Source organism: Salmo salar, chromosome ssa01 (genome assembly GCF_905237065.1).
Source record: "Salmo salar chromosome ssa01, Ssal_v3.1, whole genome shotgun sequence".
Taxonomy (NCBI): domain Eukaryota; kingdom Metazoa; phylum Chordata; class Actinopteri; order Salmoniformes; family Salmonidae; genus Salmo; species Salmo salar.
The window spans coordinates 123927670-123950383 of record NC_059442.1 but is presented as its reverse complement, the minus strand read 5'-3'; the positions used below and the strand labels follow the sequence as shown (position 1 = coordinate 123950383).

General features: G+C 42.2%; 1 protein-coding gene across 17 annotated transcripts in view; it reads right to left on the bottom strand.

Moving 5' to 3' along the window:
* Positions 1–336: 336 nt before the first annotated feature.
* Positions 337–22714, bottom strand: part of LOC106561289 (alpha-adducin) — a 53654-nt gene continuing 31276 nt past the window's right edge. The window contains exons 7-17 of one of the 17 annotated variants that reach the window (XM_014125136.2): positions 22395–22538; positions 17343–17441; positions 16898–17065; positions 16262–16609; positions 13575–13670; positions 13187–13279; positions 8036–8192; positions 7346–7717; positions 6358–6441; positions 5048–5085; positions 2292–2515 (exon numbers count right to left, since the gene is read on the bottom strand). In XM_014125136.2, the coding sequence (XP_013980611.2) occupies positions 5051–5085; positions 6358–6441; positions 7346–7717; positions 8036–8192; positions 13187–13279; positions 13575–13670; positions 16262–16609; positions 16898–17065; positions 17343–17441; positions 22395–22538 (1596 nt within the window). In that variant the 3' untranslated portion in view covers positions 2292–2515; positions 5048–5050. Of the gene's footprint in view, positions 2516–4692; positions 4745–4764; positions 4841–5047; positions 5134–6357; positions 6442–7345; positions 7718–8035; positions 8193–13186; positions 13280–13574; positions 13671–16261; positions 16610–16897; positions 17066–17342; positions 17442–22394; positions 22539–22714 lie in introns of those variants that run through there. The other 16 variants (XM_014125146.2, XM_014125192.2, XM_014125099.2 and 13 more) reach the window with 16 other exon arrangements.

The following is a 22714-nucleotide window of genomic DNA, read 5'->3' as shown; positions in this document are numbered from 1 at the left end:
CAAGGTGCACCTGTATAACAATCACACTGTTTAATCAGCTTCTTGATATGCCACACCTGTCAGTTGATGGATTATCTTGGCAAATGAGAAATGCTCACTAACAGGTATGTAAACAAATATGTACAAAATTAGAGAGAAATAAGCTTTTTTTGTGCATATGTTAAATTTCTGGGTTCTTTTTTCAGCTCATGAAACATAGGACCAACACTTAACATGTTGCGGTTATATTTTTGTTCAGTGTAGTACTAATATCAGCGAGTAATACCATTAGTATTGTTCTGCTGATGAAAAGTCAACTCAAGATTTACTAGTCTTGGCAAAAATGATCATTTGGAATTGTTTGAAGGAAGGATTTTTATTAATGATTGAACAAAAATAAACAGTACAGTGAAAAAAAGATGGTAGTGTATAAATGGTATAATTACACATTTGTGTAATGGGGGAACAGCTTAGCTGCAAGTTTAAAACAATTCTAAGTGACTTCAAATGAAGAAATGACTAAGGACTTTGCTATTATTGTGCTAACAACAATAAGTAAAAGGGAGTAAAAGGGAGTTATTAACAATAAGTAAAAGGGAGTTACAGTCATAATGTAGAGACAACAAACAATACAAGTTCAAAGCTTTAGTTTAATGCCATGCGGTTCTTCAGGGAACAGGCTAATGTCCTCAGCTTGCATCAATTATGTAATATACCAGGTTAATAGTAGCCTGGTCATAGATCTGTTTGTGCCATCTTGCCAACTCCTATGGTCCTTTATGCCATTGGTAAGACAGCACTAACAGAACTGGGACCAGGCAAGGTTTTGATAGTCTAAAAATCAAACTTCACAGGCAAGTGGGATTCATTCATGACATTGGTCCGGCATCAACGCCCCTCTGCCTGACAACTTTTTTAAAAGCCAAGGTGTAAGATCGCTAGCCTTGTCCCAGGTGTGTCATTTCGTCCATTCCTATTGCCATTGTTTGGTGTGACAGCACAAATAGATCTGGGACCAGGCTGTAAGATCACACCAACAGATAGATTACATGAACTCCAGTGTCTTGAGTGCAACTTGAAAGCGAGATGTTTTCTTGAGACAGTTATTTCATTTCAGAGGGGATTCAGAGAGTAGTCCATTGCAGTGTGGTCACTGATCATGCATGCAGTGTTAAAATGGTACGATGTGGCTTCAAAACAACTGTATTCCAACATTCCCTATATACTTATCGGTAGCCTGAATCCAGACTGAATTGTTCTTTTTGACGTTCAGTTCGGATCCAGGCTGACCTACTGTTTCCTCTAAAAGCAACGGTTAAAAAACAGCAATCCAGGCTGTGGTGCTTCAGTTCAGTGCTCTCACAGCAAATGAAAATGGCTAAATGAAGATTTTTTTGAATAACAAAATAAATTGATTATAGCTATATCATTAACCATATAAAATACATTTGTATTCTCTGTCTAGTACTGTATCTGTCCTCTTAGGTCCCGTTTGTTTGTCTTTGTGTTTGGAGCAGCAGTTCTCCCTCTCACCAGGTGCCACTAAACCCTGGGTGATAGAAGAGGTACGGGAGTGACGGAATGTCAAATTCAGATTAAGAGTTGTTATGCTATTCTTGACATGATTTGAGTTCTCAAGGGCCATAGGCCAAGAAAAACCTAACTTGGACCCCATGTTTGAGTGAACAGATTTAATGCTAATGTTAAAAATCTGAAATTAGCACCATGCAGTTCATTTGTAGTTATACATTTTGAATCGGTTACCACCAGTTAAATGACAGAGTAAAAGCTTATTTTCATTTTTTGGGGGGGCACTTTGATACAATCCCAAAACATTGTAGTGGTTAATCGAGTTTCATTAACTATTAAAAAAATAAAAATAAAATAATAATAATAATATGAAAATAAAAATGCACTGCTCACTCCAAGTAGTGGGCCTAAATAGACAGCATGCGTAACAAGCCACACTGAACCAGACTGAATGCACACAGTCATTCACCAATTAAAGCGACTTATTAAAACTTCGTAAGTGATTTTGACCCTTTTTTATAGAAAATTAGCACACACTAGGGAGGTGCCCACAAAGTTATAATGCCAGGCAAACAAATTATAAAAAGCATCAACATAAAATTATGTGGGTTGTGGCTCGCTCAAGGGGAAGCAAAGGGTTACAAAGCGTGAGAGGGGTGTGCAGGCAGTGGTCTCATCTAGGGTTCCTTTGCTTTTTGTTCCTTTTCTTCCATCTTCTTTTTGTTTTTCTTGAGGAAGGAGGGAGTGCGGAACGTCTTCTTCTTCTTGGAAGGCGATTTGCTGGGATATTCGTCACCGTCCTGTTCACAGTCTTGGTTGCCGGCGGCGGAAGCGTCAGCAGGCTCCTCCCCCTCAATGGTGGTGGGAGGGGCAGGAGTGGGGTCTTTGGCGGGGAGGGTGGGGGCTGGGGTGTCAGAGGGTTGGTTGTCTTGGGACAAGTTAGGGAGGGTCTGTCTCAGTGTAGCCTGGTCACTCTCGTCCTTATAGGTGTGCTCCAGCTGGGGCTCTGTGGGGGAGGGCGGGAGAGCAGGGGGAGGGAGGAGAAGATCTAATTAGATAGGAGGAAACGGTTCATTTACAGGGCCTGCAATACAGATGAGACCACGTATCAAGGCAGATATGAGATCAGCTTTTACAATCTGCTATTCAACTATTTACATTGGCCATTTCACATTACTCTCATTTGGGCTACAGATTAATCCACAACAGCGATATATCCAATTTTCTTCTACCATCATTCAGTCTTTATTCTGTAGTCCAGCTAGTCGTGAACACATATCTATATCAACCATGAAAACAGTCTACGTCTGCAGATCAGAATCTTCAGGCATCAATAAGACAACATGCTCCTCAGCTGCGGCATGCCTATATATAGAATAACACCATCAGCTCAACTAGCCACCACCACCGCCTAGCTATACATTGAAGACTCGGACCACAAAAGCTTTACATTGAAGACTCAGACAAGAACGCTGACCATTTCACAAAGCAAAGCTCAACAGCTCTATAACTTAATGCTTAAAATAAAATCCAGGGAAGGGTAAGGCCCTTGTAGATTTAATAGTTTCCCCCCCCCAACATCAATCTACACACAATACCCCATAATGACAAAGCAAAAACAGGTTTTTAAGCACCTTTGGCAGCGATTACAGCTTTGAGTCTTGGGTATAAAAGCTACAAGCTTGGCACACCTGTATTTGGGGAGTTTCTCCCATTCTTCTCTGCAGATCCTCTCAATCTCTGTCAGGTTGGATGGGCAGCTATTTTCAGGTCTCTCCAGAGATGTTGGATCGAGTTTAAGTACAGGCTCTGGCTGGGCTACTCAAGGACATTCAGAGACTTGTCCCGAAGCCGCTCCTGCATTGTCTTGGCTGTGTGCTTAGGGTCGTTGTCCTGTTGGAAGGTGAACCTTCGCCCCTTTGGCAAACTCTAAGCAGACTGTCATGTGCCTTTTACTGAAGGGTGGCTTTCGTCTGGCCACTCTAATATAAAAGGCCTGATTGGTTGAGTGCTGCAGAGATGGTTGTAATTCTGGAAAGTTCTCCCATCTCCACAGAGGAACTCTGTCAGAGTGACCATCGGGTTCTTGGTCACCTCCCTGACCAAGGCCCTTCTCCCCCGATTGCTTAGTCTGGCCGGGCGGCCAGCTCTAGAAAGAGTCTTGGTGGTTCCAAACTTCTTCCATTTAAAGAATGGAGACACAATCCTGTCTCTGAGCTCTATGGACAATTCCTTCGACCTCATGGCCTGGTTTTTGCTCTGGCATGCACTGTCAACTGTGGGACCTTACAAAGACAGGTGTAATCATGTCCAATCGATTGAATTTACCACAGATGGTCTCCAATCAAATTGTAGGAACATCAAGGATGATCAATGTAAACATGATGCACCCGAGCTCAATTTCGAGTCTCATAGCAAATCTATTTTATTTGTAATATATTTGCAAAAATGTCTAAACTTGTTTTCACTTTGTCATTATGGGGTATTGTGTGTAGATTGAGGAAAACATAACAAAATGTGGAAAAAGTCAAGGGTTCTGAATACTTTCTGAATGCACTGTATATCAAATTCATGTGCCTATAAACTATAGAGTGCAGTGGGATTAAGTACAGTTCATCTTCATGCTTGTGTATAAACTGTGCAGTCAATGTAGCACAAGACAACCACTGTCCGCTGTTTGTCCGAGTTCCTCACCATGCATACAAACCACAGACAATATACTGTATTTCTAACTCATATTACTAGCAGGTATACACACCAGACTGATTATCCATATAACCCCTGAATATCCTCTGAATATTGATGAAGATTAATTTATTGCTGTGTCATGTTATGTTTAACAAACAATTGATATAGGAAGATGTTCATCATGTTACTGCTAAGCCAACAAAACAAGCCTCACACTTAGCAAAGCGGGGGAAAAAAGCATGCATTCTACTACAGCCACACTCCACTAAAATACAGGAGCGCTGTGTATACACCAGAGGTTGGTCTCATCTGGAACAAAAACATAACATTCAATACATTATAATAGCAATATACATTACCTGTTTCATGTATTTTATTCATGGGAATTCTAATGCAGGAACTTAGGATTTCATATAGTTTTAAAATAAGATGTTCCCATGTAAGACTCAAAAGGTTAAGTTCACAATAGATCAACTCCGGGAAGGAAGAGATTACCTAAAAAGAGATTTGTTGCTGGGTCTATCTCAGATCTCTCCACTGTCGCTGGCTAGGAACATAGATTGTATAGGAAGTGGTGTTAACATCAATCGCATCATTTAAGAGATACTGTCATTTCAGACAGGGAGGACCTCTGAAATAGCACCTGGCAACAAAAGGAAATAAGAGGGAAAGAACAGGAAGTCAAGGACCAAAGTGAGGAGGAATAGATACTCAACCCAAGCGGGCCACAGAGACACAGAGAGAGAACGAGGAAGAGGAAGAGTCGGATGAGTGAATCCATGCAAAGAACGATGGGGTTAATAGTTTGAACACAAGCCATGGGGCGGAGGTGAGTTGGAACAATACGTACTTACTATGGCAACAGGTACTCTCTAGCATTTCCATCTCCTGATAGTAACGCAGCCACAAAGAAGAAGCACAGGTAGAAACAAACATCTATAGATGCAAGTCAATCACAGCCACCACAGTGTTAAAATTATAACAGAAAAATCCAAATGAAATTAGGAGAAACACCAGGAGAAATTAAATTAAAAAAAAATAGCAAAAATCCATTCTCAACAAGACTCCAAAAGATGGAGAATGGAGAAGTGAATGGGTATTGTAAGATATTTAATGTAACGTAAGACGAGTGTTAAACCATCTTTGATTAGATTACACCAGTGGTTGGTCTAGTAGACAATCACATTCTACTTCCCTTCTATACTTTACTTCCTACAGAACACACACTTGTTATGGTTTATACTGGGAGATGCTGGAAGAAGCACAGTATTGGCTTCAGAAAATCAGAGGAAGGATAACTATTTCCTCTTAGGCCTCCATAGATCTTGATGCATTAATTCTTTATTACTGTATAATCCATGACAAGAAGTGTCTGGGAAATAATGTACTTTATGGTTTTACAACAAGTAGTGTCATTATACTGTATTGGACAGTCTCCTGCTGACTTTAAAAGATGTAATCCAACAGTAATAAAGACCAAGAGGGAGAATAAAACAAAATACTTTCTTAAATGATCAGAATGCACTTCAATCTTAATCTCATGTAAGAAAAATGCACTCCGCTCTAAAAGCTATGGCTATCTTTGGTACATTACCCATTTGTAGCGCTCTGTTGATCTTGAGGAATCATAATCTAAGAGGATATTCCTTGGATGAAAATGTAAACCCTGAATTACACTGAACTTTCCACTACATGAGGGGTATACTACAAATCAGGATCCATAATTTAGCCAGCTAACTTTGATGAACAACCAGAAATAACAATAGATTTTCTGGTTCATTAAGAAAGGTAAACATAGATATGTGTTTTTGTTGTTGAGTTAATGAGACAGACCATGTTCATTTCAAGTGCATCTTTCTAAAAAATAAAATGTTATTTCAGAACATTTGGCCAAGATAGCTGGCTAACTCATTGATCCTACTTTGAAATATACCCCTATGATCTTACGGTTTGTTTGTTTCCCATATAACCCAATTAACCTTAATTAGTCTCAAACCTCTTGGCCTGTTATTACACATCACATTCAAAAGCAACTACAGTTATGTTAAAGACCACATCAAAGAAAAACAGACAGGAACACTTGAATTCCTTGTTTTTGACCCTTAACCATGGTGCCTCACACCCAGTAGTAGCCCAGGAGAAGCCCCTAGGCCAACTAACCTTCCTCTGCTCTGACAGGGGTGCTGGGGGGCGTGCAGGTCTGACTCTGACCCTTCACCTCTTCCTCAGGCTCCGGTAACGCATCTAGGGAGGAAATCGAATCAAACTTCATTTAAAGTCCATTTCACAAACGAAAAGACGAAGGTTGTCAACTGGTCAGATTAGAGCAATGCATTCATTGATTTTGATTGAGGATTGTCAGTTACAGGGTTCATTCAAAACAACACACATCAACCCAGAGAAATTAGTGTAATACATTACTACCCTTACACCACCACATACAGTGTATAAAAACAGCACACAGAACATAGGAGAAAAGAACACAGGCATTGATTATTATTATAGGATATTGCACACGACACTGCAGAAGTAATAAAGCCCACAATGGCAACAAGACCCATGTAAGTCCACCTTCACCCCAGATAAGGAACCTCTTCCATTGGAGACGCCAATCAGATGATTAGTAGTAAACCTTTACAAACCCCAAAAGGAAAACAGGTCCATGTTAAGAGGAGGAGCAGGAGGATGAGGAAGAGTCTCTTGCCCAGGACTGATGAAAGAGATGATTCATGTTCATTTGGGGAAGGCTTCCTCAGACAGCAACAATCAGCAATTGGATTCCATTGGTTAAACAGAGATGAGTCAGATCAGATGGTAGGGGGAGGGTTGCAAAATTCTGGAAACTTTCCCCAAATTCCAAGGTTTTCCAGAAATCCTGGTGAGATGTTTCCCAGTTCAAGGATTTCCTCCCTGCTGATTCCTGGAATCCTCCAACTGGGATTTATGGAAAACCTGGACATTTTGCAACCTTAATCATGAGGAAGTGGGCATAGGCAGAGGACAGACAAGGTTTGAGGATTGGAGGGGGCTAAGTAGTGGGTAGGACGGGAACAGGATCAACCCCGGAGAGACAGAAAAGGGACTCGTGTCAGAATGTAGAACGGAGAGCAGGAGGGCAGGCCCGAATCACTCTGCAGTCAGTCAGTACCTGGAGCCTCAAGGAGGGTGAGAGCAGCCAGTTCTGTGTTGGTGGTCCTGAGGGCCTTCAGCATGGCACAGTGAAAATCCTTGTGAGGAGACTCTGGGCGGGAATCTCCACCGTAGCCCCTGGGCCCCGACCCTGTGGACGTCCCAGGGCTCTCCTGACCATCCCCCGACTGTGTCAGGGTGTCTCGGCTGGGGAAAGAGGTGGTGGTAGGGGTGGCCGTGGAGGGGGTCTCTGAGACCTCCAGTCCCTTCTCTGGGACACAGAGGGGCTTTGGCTTCAGTGCAGGCTTCTGTGGGCAGGTAGAGGGGGACAGGCCTCCCTCCCCAGGTCCAGGGAGCTGTGTGCTGGCTGTGGAGGACCCTTCACCCTGTACTGGATGAATGATGCAACACAACAATTTGGATCTCTGTGATGGGTTGTGGGCTCCAGGAGCTTTGTGAAGAACTACCTCATACCCCACATATATTGTGATTCTGTATCTTTCCGCTGTTGTCATTTCTTTCTTAAAACTGTATACTGCAAACCAATTTCCCGTCTGGAACTACTACTGGAACTGGAACTACTACTGCTACTACTACTACTAGAAGTTAATGGAGAAAAGAGAGTTTAATGGTGAATAAACTGTGCAGTTTTTTCTTCTCTGAGTTGGTCAAACATGACCCAAGAGGTGATCTAGGAGACAGGTCTTACCATCGGGTCCTTTCTGTTTGAGTTCCACCTCCTTGCGGTATTCCTCCAGCTCCTGGTCGAACTGCTTGTTGAAGGGGTTGGGGCCTTTCTGGTTGATGATGACTCTGGGCTGGTACTCCTTCTCTATGATGGCCTTAGACGCTGTCACCAGCTCTCCCTAGTGGTTCAGACAGGAAGGGACACATTGTTGGTAAAAACAGGGCTGTTGTGCGTCAGAAAATTAATATTGTCAGACAATTTTTTAAATCAATGCCAACACTGAGAATTTCTAAGTATGTTAATACTAGTATTTGGCAGGTCAAACCTGTTTTGGTGATTTCTGGTATATCATCAAAATAAATCAATTGCACCACGTTTTTTGGACTTTTTTTTACCTGGTTAGTCCATTGGAAATTAATGTTGAAAGTTTACATTTATATTCCTAAAACTTAAGTTGAAAATGATGCGGTCGCTGCTTTCCCCCTTTTTTTTGTGGCCCCTATCTTGACAGCGGACAGAAAAATATACGTTTTAAAGTACATTTTCTGCAGTTCTATGCATTCGGCCATGGGGACGATACCATTTTTCAATTTTGGAACAAATGTCATTCAATTCTACTAATTTTGCCATGGGGCAGAGATAGATTTTTACAGTTTTAAAGCTAATTTCCTGCAATTCTACACATTTTGCCATGATTTATGCCATGTTAATGATCTGAGTGAGAGTGAGTAACAAAATCAATGGGGGACCCCTGGATGTCAGGGCCCCTGGGCACGTGCCCAACAAGTTTAGGTAACTGGCTAGACTAATTCACCAAATCAAAAAATTGTTAGCTGACGCTGCTAACTGAGTGACTGTCAATAACTGACAAAACAAGAGAAAAACTACTGATACACAACCAAATCTCGAACTTCAACCTTGTGTATTCTACTTTTTAAAATGTTTTAAAATTGATTTCACCTTAATTTAACCAGGTAGGCTAGTTGAGGACAATGGCATTAAAGCTCTTTTGGAGATTAGTTAACAGTGTCCAAAGAAGGGCCAGATGTATACAGAATGGTGTCGTCTGCGTAGAGGTAGATCAGAGAATCACCAGCAGCAAGAGCGACATCATTGATATATACAGAGAAGAGAGTCGGCCTGAGAATTGAACCCTGTGGTACCCCAATAGAGAGTGCCAGAGGTCGGGACAACAGGTCCTCCGATTTGACACACTGAACTCTATCTGAGAAGTAGTTGGTGAACCAGGTGAGGCAGTCATTTGAGAAACCAAGGCTGTTGAGTCTGCCGATAAGAATGCGGTGATTGACAGAGTCGAAAGCCTTGGCCAGGTCGAGGAATACAGCTGCACAGTACTGTCTTTTATCAATGGCGGTTATGATATCGTTTAGTACCTTGAGCGTGGCTGAGGTGCACCCGTGACCAGCTCGGAAACCGGATTGAACAGTGGAGAAGGTACGGTGGGATTCACAATGGTCAGTGATCTGTATATTAACTTGGCTTTCGAAGACTTTAGAAAGGCAGGGCAGGATGGATATAGGTCTATAACAGCGGCAGCTTTCCAATCTTTAGGGATCTCGGACGATACGAAAGAGAGGTTGAACAGACTGGTAATAGGGGTTGCAACAATGGCAGCGGATAATTTTAGAAAGAATAGTAATCATATACTTGTATACGAGCACCATATAAACTGCACACGCACCAAAAACCCTGTTGTTTCGACAAGAGCCAATAAAATCACTAATATCATTAGGGGGGAATATCAGGTTGTATGCGCTGTTGAAACTAACACAACGACAAAAAACGCATGGAAACTGGAGATATTTTTTACATCACTGATTAGAGAACAACCTGCAGTAGACAGTCTGCTACATTTCGGAGTCGCCAAAACGGAAAGAGAAACGCAACACTTATTTGTCAATCTCTCATATCGATATCACGTTGAAATCAATTGCGCGAGAGGGGGAGATTGAGCTGTTAGTTTGAACAGGACGTGCAACAAAAATCACATGGAATCTGGGAATAATGTGTACATCACTGGTTAGAGGACAATTTGTATTTTTAAGTGTTGCATTTTGATTTTGGAATTTCGGTTGTTGATTTCGGGAGGCTGTCATCACGGAAAAAGGGAACAGACCACTTTTTCTGTTAGTTAACATAAATGAATCACGACGCGGCATAGGATATCAACAATGACAATGGTTAGCTGCTATTTAAGTGATAGTTTGACTGTCAAATCCATGTATTGATGTGTGGCCAGTGACTTTTATGAACACCTCAACTCTGCGTTGCAAGTCCTGCTCAACCCAGCCCATGACAAAATCAACAGTACAAAACCAATGATATTGATCTGTTTTAAGCAATACATTTCGTCATTGTGATGACTATAAACTTTTATATTAACGTCACCAATCTGAGGTAAAAAGGATGTGTAATTCCACTACATTTTATGGGGTGAAAATGCAAGCTTGTGTAAGGTAGTAACAAACTGTCCACATTAGGGACATTAGCGCAATATACAATCATTTAAAAAAAGGTGCAATATGCAGAAATTGGTCAGCCATTTCCTGGTTTCTGAAATCTTAATAGTTAGCCTAATTTCAGTTTGTGACAAAACAAGCATGTTTTGAGTGTGTGGAGAATCATTTTACCATCTAAACTGCTGTGAAATACTTTTTCCATAACCCAAAATGTTTCATTTTCAGCTGGTGTACAAAACCAAAAGTAAGATACAAAAACGAAACTTAAGAACGCGATGCATAGAAATAGCGCACATAGAACAAATACTGCTTTTTAAGCTTGCTTTCAATAAGAATGACAGATCTATAACTCATTTCTATGTGAATTTGATCAGATCGCCCAGAAAGTTACATATTGGCGCTTTAATATGGCAAAATAATTCAACATGTCAATTTAAGAGGATATACAGTTGAAGTCGTAAGTTTACATACACTTAGGTTTGAGTCATTAAAACTAGTTTTTCAACCACTACACAAATTTCTTGTTAACAAACTATAGTTTTGGCAAGTCGGTAAGGACATCTACTTTGTGCATGACACAAGTAATGGGGGATGAAAAAGGGGGATGCTTGCAAGCTGAAGCACACCATCCCAACCGTGAAGCATGGGGGTGGCAGCATCATGTTTTGGGGGTGCTTTGCTGCAGGAAGGACTGGTGCACTTCACAAAATAGATGGCATCATGAGGCAGGAAAATTATGTGGATATATTGAAGCAACATCTCAAGGCATCAGTCAGGAAGTTAAAGCTTGGTCGCAAATGAGTCTTCCAAATGGACAATGACCCCAAGCGTACTTCCAAAGTGGTGGCAAAATGGCTTAAGGACAACAAAGTCAAGGTATTGGAGTGGCCATCACAAAGCCCTGACCTCAATCATTTAGAAAATTTGTGGGCAGAACTGAAAAAGCGTGAGCCAAGTTAAACAATTTAAAGGCAATGCTACCAAATACTGAGTGTATGTAAACTTCTGACCCACTCTCTACTATTATTCTGACATTTCACATTCTTAAAATGAAGTGGTGATCCTAACTGACCTAAGACAGGGAATTTTTACTAGAATGAAATGTCAGGAATTGTGAAAAACTGAGTTTAAATGTATTTGGCTAAGGTGTATGTAAACTTCTGACTTCAACTGTACATACATTGCCCACTCACAAACTATTGCAACCATGACATTATCTCACTCATTTAACCATATAGCAAGTAACTAAATGCTCTAAAAAAACAATTTAATGGGGCGCCTGAACGTTTGACGTCACTACTAGTATGGAGCATTTCAAAGCAGTCTGGACAATAGTTGTCTTAAATGTTTGTACCTCACCTTGGAGTCCTATGTATGGGGCGATGAAGAACAGGGCAGCATTCAACAGGGCACAACATTGTGGAACATTGAGATAAAAATATATAAAATGGTAAATAAATTGGCTTTTTCTGACATGTGACTTGAAGGAATCACATCAATTCTATTTCTAGCTGCAATGTTCCACAACGGGTGCCTACTGAACATGCCCCAGATATCACACAGAACAACAGAAGAGAGGTGAGAGGTAATGTGAGCGGTCATGGAAGGTCAGGAAGTACCTTTCTAAAAGACTTAGCAGGACTATTGGCCTCTGACAGATCGAGGCTGGCAATAGTGTCCGTACAGTCAGACAGAGGGGCGTCCTGCAATAGTAAACTGAGTGAGGGGGACAGAACCCAGTCCGAGAACACACACACACATTTGATACTGTACGCATAGTCACACACACGCAGCGTTTGTTTCAGGGAGGCGAATTGGGCAGTCTCAAGCGTGATCATGATTAAAACAAATGGCTCTGGATCATGCATTGCAAACACCACAGGAGTGTGTGCAAGTCAAACTACGGAGACACAAACCCAATGCAATGCATAAGGTGTTTACCTCTAGATTTAACGCTATCAAATCACGCAAAACCAAAACGTTACAACTAACAGTGAAGAAAGGTTCAGAGAAAACCAACAGCTCTTTCTCAATTCAGTCCTTCTAAAGACCTTCAATAGTAAAATCTGATCACATAATGCACATTATATTGGTCAGCAGACAAACACTTCAACAATGGCCTCAGCAGTCCTCTCAAAAATCATTCAAATGAAACTAGCAAAACCTCAATAACAAATTATGAATGGGATCCGCCAGAGGTCAAAGAAAGGCAAACCAACAACATGCAAACTCAACTCTGAAGGCATATGAAAGCAATCCGACAGACCTGAAGGCCACCAGTGCTGAAGGCTAACAGCATGTTGGGGTTTGTCATCAAAAGGAGGAGGAAAATCTAAAATCAACCAAAGGAGATGGACACAACCCGGCTTGTGATGCAGCATGAGGTTTACTGAACTTCTGTGGTCAAAGAATAACAAAGTTAACTTAAATGTCAGCGGGGGGTGATCAAGTCAGACCTGGGTTCAAATACTGGAAATCATTCAAATACTTTTAGCCTTTGCTTTGAGCGCAGGGTTTGCAGTTCTGCAACTATTCTATTTGTTCCATTGCTCCAGGCAAGCTCAATCAAACCAAGCTTAAGAATTTGAAATGTGGTCTGACTCAGGGGTAAGCATTTAGGGCAGCATACATATTGCTATTTTTGCAGGGTTTGTCTGGCTGTGAGGTGGGGCAGGGCACAGGAGGGACTCACCTGGACAAAGGAGCGGTCCACCATGCTTCCAGCACACAGCACCTGAGACTCAGGCCCTGCAGTCTTGATGTCCTTAAGGTTCTGCTCTCGGATCTAGAGGGTGGTAGCAGACAGAAAGAGAGGGGTTGGATACGGAGCCACAGGCATGCATTGAATAACACAAAGACAGAAATCCTGATTCTCTACCATTCTTACGAAGTGTGCACTACCACTCATGGATTCAATCTTTTTTTTTGAAAAATCGCTCCAGCCAACACACCAACCTAATGCTTTAAATCCATGATGAACAGTGTATAAGTGCACACTACAGGAGTAGGGCAGAGAGTTGGGACACAAATCAACCCATGTTGAAATAATCGACAGAGTCCATGTTAAAATGGTATCCTACCTTGTTCCTCATCTCCAGCACCTCCTTGGGGTTTGTGTTGAGCGGGACAAACTGATTGGCCACTGCAGCCTGTCGCATCCCTTCCTCATTCGTCCACTGTAATCACCATAGCAACAATTCAAATAAACTGCCAAAAATGATGCTGCCAAAATAACATGAAAAAACAGTCGCAAAATATTTAAATATACAGAATACACAGGCTTTTTCAGGACAATAATAATAGGTCATGCTTTTCAAACTGAAAAAAATTTGAAGGTATGACTAACGGAATTATAAAAATTAACAAATACACCTGGAAGCAGTAAACCAATGATGATACATCTTTTGGCAGGATGGCTCTGTATTTCATAGTTCTAGAAAGTACACACTGAACAGTCCTTTTCAGTATTAAGTTACTGGTATTTTTATGTACTTATCTAACCCCCTAACAGGCATCTGTTATTGAATGTTTCCTCAAAAGACGCACTATCATCATCATTGATACTCTGGCTGTTACTCGTAGACTTCAAAAACTGAGAAACACAAAAAAGAGCAACTGAAGACATCACAAGAAGATGAGAGACCGTGGAAGGGGAGGGGGTGAGGACGTGGAAGGGTGAGGCGATGATGGCACTGGTTTACAGTACAGTAGAAGCTATGTACTGTATGTCGACCAGCGAGCTAGCAGCAATGGATTGAGGCGTGAGAGAGTGGGCATCACCAAGTCATTTCCCAGGCTAACATACAGTAACAGAACAACAGGGATAAAGAGAAAAACACTGACAGACGAGACACTCGTCCACCATTCACTGACTGACAGGATAACTAATTGGAAAAAACTCCAACTTTGTGTTACCCCCAAGAATTGAATTTTATACAAAGTTAAATGGTCCTTAGCTTACGTTTAGTTAAAAGGGGCTGCTATTATGCAATGGTATTTTGATCTACTACTGAACAACTTTCTTATATGACAGCTGTAGAAAAAAAAAAACTCTGGAGCTGTCATGAAGGTAATGAACTGGACTGTTCTGGGAGTTCTTGACAGAGGTGTTTAAACAGAAACGATGGGAAAGCTTAGGCCAGGCTGGAAAGAAAAAGATTGAGCTTTTCATTTTATTTTTATAGATGTGATTAAATGAGCAGCCGCTGAATCTACAGTACTTTTAGCCTTCATGCAAATTTTTATATTTTTCCACCTTTTTTGATGCACTTTCTGGAAAGCATGTTACTATGTATTTTGCCTTGGAGTAGCATAAGCTATGGGTTCTTTTCTGTTTAAGAGATGTTTCAGCTGGGCTGTTAAAGCTGTTAGGTGCCAAACCAAAAACTAGATGAGGAAGAGGCAAAGGGCATCTGGGATGTAGTTAGGAAACATGGGATGGACATGTAAACATGATATACTCACTGATTATGTACCGAGTCTCACAACACAACACTTTCTCCTACTTCCCAGAGGAGGTAATAGTTTCAAAAGTCAAAACGGGTTAAATATCTTGTTTAAAAATAAAAATGTTACTAAACATATTCCCTCATGCAGGGGAACACAAATTAAATGTCATATTATCAGCCCTGGAGATTTGGGAGGTGGTTTGGGATTCAAGAATAGAGGGGGCCGAGTCACAAAAAAGCAGGCTAGACTCATGAGATTCTGATTCCAATTCAATACCAAAAGCAGGGTGGCCTTGCACCTTATTCACTCTGTCTGTGGCTTTAACTATGATGTAATTGGCTGTCTGGCTGAAGAACCAGCTACAAGCGATAGAGGTAACTTCCTCAGTTTCAAAGGTCAAACAATGCTAAAAAAAAATGAAAAAAAGAGGCATGCTAGCTTTGAAGTGCGTCTACAAAAGGGGGACACTGTCTATCTATAATTTAGTGTATGGTTCTATTAGATTAGCTAGTAATTAGTAATACATTGTCATACTCTCATATCAACTGTGGTACAAAAATTGTGTGCAACACCTTAGAAAGGTATGAGGTTTGCTTTAGTAAAATGCATCCTAGGTTTTGTTTGAGTTTAATACTGCACTAACTTCCCTGGGCGTAACAGTTATTAAAGCTACAGATCAGACACACAACACCAGACAGAAAGGAACGAGAATACATCTGTAAAGCAACAGTAGTGGTTGGTTAGCAACATCATCGAGCCACGCTCACTCTGGGCTCATGCAATGCCCCTGTCGCTCCTCCTCCCGGAGAGCACCTACAATGCATCTGACTACTCATGCAACACCGCATGCGCTGGGCTGCTGGGGTGGCACCCTAAAGCCTGAGGGAACAAAGGAAGGAAAGGGGAGGAGTGGGACCAAGATGAGGAATAGAGGGAGGGACCAACTGCTTAAGAGAGTGGTTCGTAGGGAAAACAACTTCTTTAGACAGTAAGATTTAGGAACAAAGAAGTGCATTTTCAAGGGAATGAAAAGGGGTACCAGGATATATAAAATCTCTTAAGCAGTTATTCAAGTCTGGTCTTTGGACTGGCCAGAGAGAGGAAAATAGAGCAAAACTACCACAATGGGAATTAGTTAAATACTGGTCAGAGAGGGTGGTTAGATACATCCAAACACTGGAGCTGTCTGCAGAAGTAGCTATATCACAGGGTCTAAATAGATCACAGGATCCATTTCACCCCAACCTTAGAGTGCCAACCAGCTGCCCTGTCATCAACTAGCTGAACTGTAACTATGAACAATAAGGTAGGCACAGACCAAGCAGTTGGTAATACAGCTTGGCACGCAGACACCGGACGAGAGAGACTGCAGCAAGGGTTTGACGTGATCGTGTGTAATGTTCGTCCACACCTTAGTCTTCGACTTTGGGCTGCCACCATCGGGCCCTTCCTCGTAGGCCTCTTCCGGCCGGCCCAAGTTGAGCCAGCGGGTCTTGTCACGCTGCTGCCTCTGAAAGCTGTGCTTGAGAGGGGAGCGAGAGCCCGAGTCACTGTCCTCGGCATAGGAATAGCCCGTGGCTGAGGGAGCGATCTCTACGTCGCTGCTGAACTTTTTTGCTTTGTCTCGCAGGGCAGGGCACCTGTAGGGGTAGCCTGTCCTGTAACCCTAGAGAAAGAGAGAGACATAGTCAGTTAGAGGGTTTTTTTATGAAAGGGGATATCAAATATTGTTGATAGTAATCTACAGTATTAATAATTATATTTCACATGAAAACCTGTCAACTGTAAGAAAATATTATCCTGGTAGTCTTATATCTGTTTGTACCGTCTTACCAACTCCTACGGTCAAACAACATTTGGCAATGACCATAGGAGTTGGCAAGACAACAAACAGATCTGGGACCAGTCTAGGAAAAGGTATCATTACTCTCAAGACTAATAGATGAATTCCTACCAGGTTGTCCAGCATCCTCATGTAAGCCTCAAACTCCTGCTCCCCGACCAGCCACTTCGGGTGTGTGGAGCCCTCGACATGCTCAGAGCACCGTGGCCGGAATTTGTACTTAGCAGGGTCCAGCATCACCAGGTTACCAGGTCCTCCAGCACTGGCTAGGGTGCGCACCTGGAAACACACACAAACACATAGTCCCACAAAGTAATTCAGTCACAGACACGATCATGTCACATGCAGAAGGAAGTTTTGTGTTGGGTATATGTTGTGCTTTGATTTCAAATGCTCAGAGAGTTGGCATCTTGCCTGAGAGTAACAGTATAACCTCCTCTTTATAATAATACAATATGATGCATCATTGATCAAGACCAGCCGCAGAGACGAGGCCCTGGAGCAAATTCTCACAGAAATCAAGTTTGGTCTGAAAACGGTCAGGAAAGTGTCCTACCTGGATCTCACATGCAGTGACCAGGTTGTGGATATAGTAGAAGGCTTCCTCCACAGTCTCCCCAACAGACACCAGACCATGGTTTCTCAGGATCAGAACCTAGAGGACAAATAACATCCAAACTCAGTGTACCCTCATACTCTGTCCACTCTCTCACACAGACACTTGGGCCAGTTTCCACAGACAGATTAAGCCATGTTGTGACTGCCCTGAATTTGTCTGAACCGTCCCAGTGCTTCTCCTGCTGATGGGGTGCTTCCGCTTTAATTCCCTATTAAATAGCCAGCATCAGCTGTGCAAAAGTGGGTTGTGATATTGGGCGAGAGACGAAGTGTTCAAAACTCAGCTTGGAAACGTGTTCATACCCAGTTTGTTTTGTTGTATTTAAAAGTTTGTACTGTAGCTGTGTCGCAAGATAAACCAGTATCGGATCTACTTATGTCCATTGTTGGACTACCGATCTACGTTGGTCTCAGCTGTTCTCCTTGGCCTTTCTCCGCTGGAGATCTGTTGGCGGATTGGATTGCTATCATCAAGCTGTCCACTCAAGAAAAAAAAAAAAGGTCAGTCAACCTACCAGGTTGCATAGGAATTAAATCATCAACATGAATTGATCACATATTTACTAGCGCTGCAGAAATTTGCTTATAATCAGTATCCAAATCCATAGGATGTAGTGATCACAATATAATAGCCATATCTAGGAAAACCAAAGTTCCAAAGGCTGGGCCTAATATAGTGTATAAGAGGTCATACAATAAGTTTCGTTGTGATTCATATGTTGATGATGATGATGTAAAGAGTATTTGCTGGTCTGTGGTGTGTAATGAGGAGCAACCAGACGCTGCACTTGACACATTTCTGAAATTGCTTATTCCAGTTACTAATAAGCACACGCCCATTAAGAAAATGACTGTAAAAACTGTTAAATCCCCTTGGATTGATGAGGAATTGAAAAAGTGTATGGTTGAGAGGGATGAGGCAAACGGTATGGAAAATAAATCTGGCAGCCCAACTGATTGGCAAACGTACTGCAAATTAAGAAATGTGACTAAACTAAATAAAAAAATAAACCATACTATGAAACAAAAAAATTATATAAAGAGTGATAGTAAAAAGCTTTGGGGCACCTTAAATTAAATTTTGGTTAAAAAAGACAACTCGGCTCCTTCATTCATTGAATCAGATGGCTCATTCATCACAAAGACCACTGATAATGCAAACTACTTGAATTACTTTTTCATTGGCAAGATAAGCAAACTTAGGCATGACATGCCAGCAACAAACGCTGACACTACACATCCAAGTATATCGGAACAAATTATGAGAGACAAGAATTGTACTTTTGAATTCCATAGTCAGTGTGGAAGAGGTGAAAAGGTTATTGTTGTCTATCAACAATGACAAGCCACCAGGGTCTGACAATCTGGATGGAAAATGACTGAGGATAATAGCAAACGATATTGCCACTCCTATTTGCCACATCTTCAGTTTAAGCCGACTAGAGAGCCCTCAGACCTGGAGGGAAGCTAAAGTCATTCCGCAGCCCAAGAATAGTAAAGTCCCCTTTACTGGCTCAAATAGCTGACCAATAAGCCTGTTACCAACCCTTAGTAAACTTCTGGGAAAAAAAATGTGTTTGACCAGATTCAATGCTATTTCACAAGAAACAAATTGACAACATAATTTCAGTATGCTTATAGGGAAGGACACTCAACAAGCACAGCACTTACACAAATTACTGATGATTGGCTGAGAAAAATTGATGATAAAATTATTGTGGGGGCTGTCTTGTTAGATTTCAGTGCAGCTGAATTATCAATAATAGTCTGCTGCTGGAAAAACTTGCTTTATGGCTTTACACCCCCTGCTATAATATGGATGAAGAGTTACTTGTCTAACAGAACACAGAGGGTGTTCTTTAATGGAAGCCTCTCAAATGTAATCCAGGTAGAATCAGGAATTCCCCAGGGTAGCTGTTTATTTTTACTAACGACATGCCACTGACTGAGTAAAACCAGAGTGTATGCGGATGACTCAACACTATACATGTCAGCTACTGCAGCATTTGAAATGACTGCAACACTTAAAGAGCTGCAGTTAGTTTCAGAGTGGGTGGCAAGGAATAAGTTAGCCCTAAATATTTCTAAAACTAAAAGCATTGTATTTGGAACAAAACACTCACTACACACCAAACCTCAACTAAATCTTGTAACAATTAATGTGGAAATTGAGCAAGTTGAGATGACTAAACTGCTTGGAGTAACACTAGATTGTAAACGGCCATGATCAAAACATATTGATGCAGTAGTAGCTAAGATGGAGAGAAGTCTGTCTATAATAAAGCGATGCTCTGCCTTCTTAACAACACTATCAACAAGGCAGGTCCTACAGGCCCTAGTTTTGTCGCACCTTGACTACTGTTCAGTCGTGTGGTCAGGTGCCACAAAAAAGGACTTGCAATTGCAATTGGCTCAGAACAGGGCAGCACGGCTGGCCCTTGGATGTACACAGAGAGCTAATATTAATAATATGCATGTAAATCTCTCCTGGCTGAAAGTGGTGGAGAGATTGATTTCATCACTACTTTTATTTATGAGAGGTATTGACATGTTGAATGCACCGAGCTGTCTGTCTAAACTACTGGCACACAGCTCGGACACCCGTGCATCCCCCACAAGACATGCCACGAGGTCTCTTCACAGTCCCCAAGTCCAGAACAGACTATGGGAGGCACACAGTACTACATAGAGCCATGACTACATGGAACTCTATTCCACATCAAGTAACTGACGCAAGTAGTAAAACTATATATATAAAAAAAAAAAAAGATTAAAAAAAATACCTTATGGAACAGCGGGGACTGTGAAGCAACACAAAAATTGGCTCACACGATAACATACGCACTATACATACACACACATGGATTTAGTACTGTAGATATGTGGTAATGGTGGAGTAGTGGCCTGTGGGCACACAGTGTGTTGTGAAATCTGTGAATGTATTTTAATGTTTTTAAAATTGTATAAACTGCCTTAATTTTGCTGGACCCCAGGAAGAGTAGTTGCTGCTATGGCCGCAGCTAATGGGGATCCATAATAAATACAAATACGTGTTGTGTTTCTAGAACGTAGAAAACAGTAAACAAAGAAACCCCCTTGAGTGAGTAGGTGTGTCCAAACTTTTGACTGGTACTGTATGTAAATAAGGTATTTCAATTTTACATTTGCAAAAAATTCCTAAAATAATTTTTTTGCCTTGTCATTATGGGGTATTGTGTGTAGATTGATAAGGAACATTTTTTATTTAATCAATTTTAGAATGATGTACCGTAACAAAATGTGGAAAAGTCAAGGCATCTGAATACTTTCCGAATGCACTGTAAGGATCGACGCTGGAGACGAGAAGAAGGTACAGGCAGTGAACTTTTAATAACCGCGGACAGAAACAGAATACGGACAGCGTCTGGGCAGGGGAAACGGAAATTACAATAATGCTGACACGGGGTTGAAACAGACAGATATAGGGAAGGCAATCAAAAATGTGAAGAAGTCCGGTGAGTCCAATGAGCGCTGATGCACGTAATGATGGTGACAGGTGTGCGTAATGAGGCAGCCTGGGAGAGCAGGAGCAGGCGTGACAGTACCCCCCCCGTCTAGGGGCGCCACTCGGAGTCCCACCTGGGCGAGCTTGATGGGCCGGCCGAGGCATGTGCGCTGGACAATCAGGCAGAGGCGTGGGAGCCCGACCAGCCGGCTGAGGCGTGGGAGCCCGACCAGCCGGCTGAGGCGTGGGAGCCCGACCAGCCGGCTGAGGCGTGGGAGCCCGACCAGCCGGCTGAGGCGTGGGAGCCCGACCAGCCGGCTGAGGCGTGAAGTGGCATGGGAGCCCAATGAGCCAGCTGAGGCATGACGTGGGATGGGAGCCAGACAACCCAACCGGGGCAAGGACATTTCGAGCCAGCTGAGGCACCACCGGTTCCATAGGCGGCAGCACCCGGACCCAAAATCACCAACAAAACAAAAACCTCCCTGATGCCTCGTATAGCGGTGTCAGTATTCTGTAAGGATCATCGCTGGAGACGAGAAGCAGGAACGGAGTGAACATTTAATAACCACGGACAGGGACAGAATACGGACAGCGTCTGGACAGGGGAAACAGAAACTACAATAATGCTGACACGGGGATGAAACAGACAGATATAGGGAAGGCAATAAAAAACATGAAGGAGTCCAGGTAAGTCCAATAAGCACTGATGCGCGTAATGATCATGACAGGTCTGTGTAACGAAAGGCAGCCTGGTGCCCTCGAGCGCGAAAGAGGGAGAGCAGGAGTGACATGCACAGTATGTCTATTGTTGGACTACCGATCTACGTTGCTCTCTTCTGTTTTCCTTGGCCTTTCTCGCTGGAGATCTGTTGGCGGATTGGATAGTCTGACTGACTACCACTTTTTTGCATACGGTAATTCATTTGTTTTGGGGTGATATATACTGTGTTGGTTTATGTGTTCAGTTTCTGATACTCTTTATTGCGTGTGGAATGGGAGTTTATTGCAATCTGATTGTATGAATGAGATTGGTTTTACGCACAACTTAATGAAAGGACAATTGCGCGACTGATGTCACTTGGGTCCACTGCACTCCTTTACCAGGCTGGACTTTTTTTCATGCCCGAGTTACGGGACATTTACCAGTGAACCAAGGTTGTTATCATTTGTGACTTATTCTGATTGTTGTATTATCACAAATCACCCAAATGCAAATTTCCAATGTGTGAAGGATTTATGGAAAGTGAATTTCCATACTGACTTTTACATGAGTCCTTTGTATTGGTGTAGACTTGACGGACTGGACGGGACTTATTCCCTCACAAACAAAACGGAGAAATCAATATTTTCTCTGGTAGGCAAAACCTACCTGGCACCCCTAACAAACAATAACCTCAAGTCAAAACCGTTACAATGTGCGCACGCACACTTGCAGCCAATCCCAATTTATTACCTAACCCTCCCTAGCCAGGCCCTCATCTTTTTGAACCATTCTTCTGGTACCTTGCTGGTTGGCCCCAGGTTCTTCTGTATGAGGACGTTCTCCTCTTTGTCTATGAGGATGCCGTGGTAGTCATGGTAGGCCACCTCCCCCAGGGTCAGGGCCTCTGGAGAGATGGGTAACAGGCCACACTTCATGGCCGACACCTGAAATACAACACACAGACAGACTGTAATTATCTACCACTACAGATATGGGGTGCTGTAAAACTAAACCACAACAGCTGACTTGGTAGCAGCAGTATTTCACGATTTTTCAAATTTGTTCTAGCTCGCTTGATACACTGGGTGGGCAGAATTTTCACCAATGGAATGATGAGCTA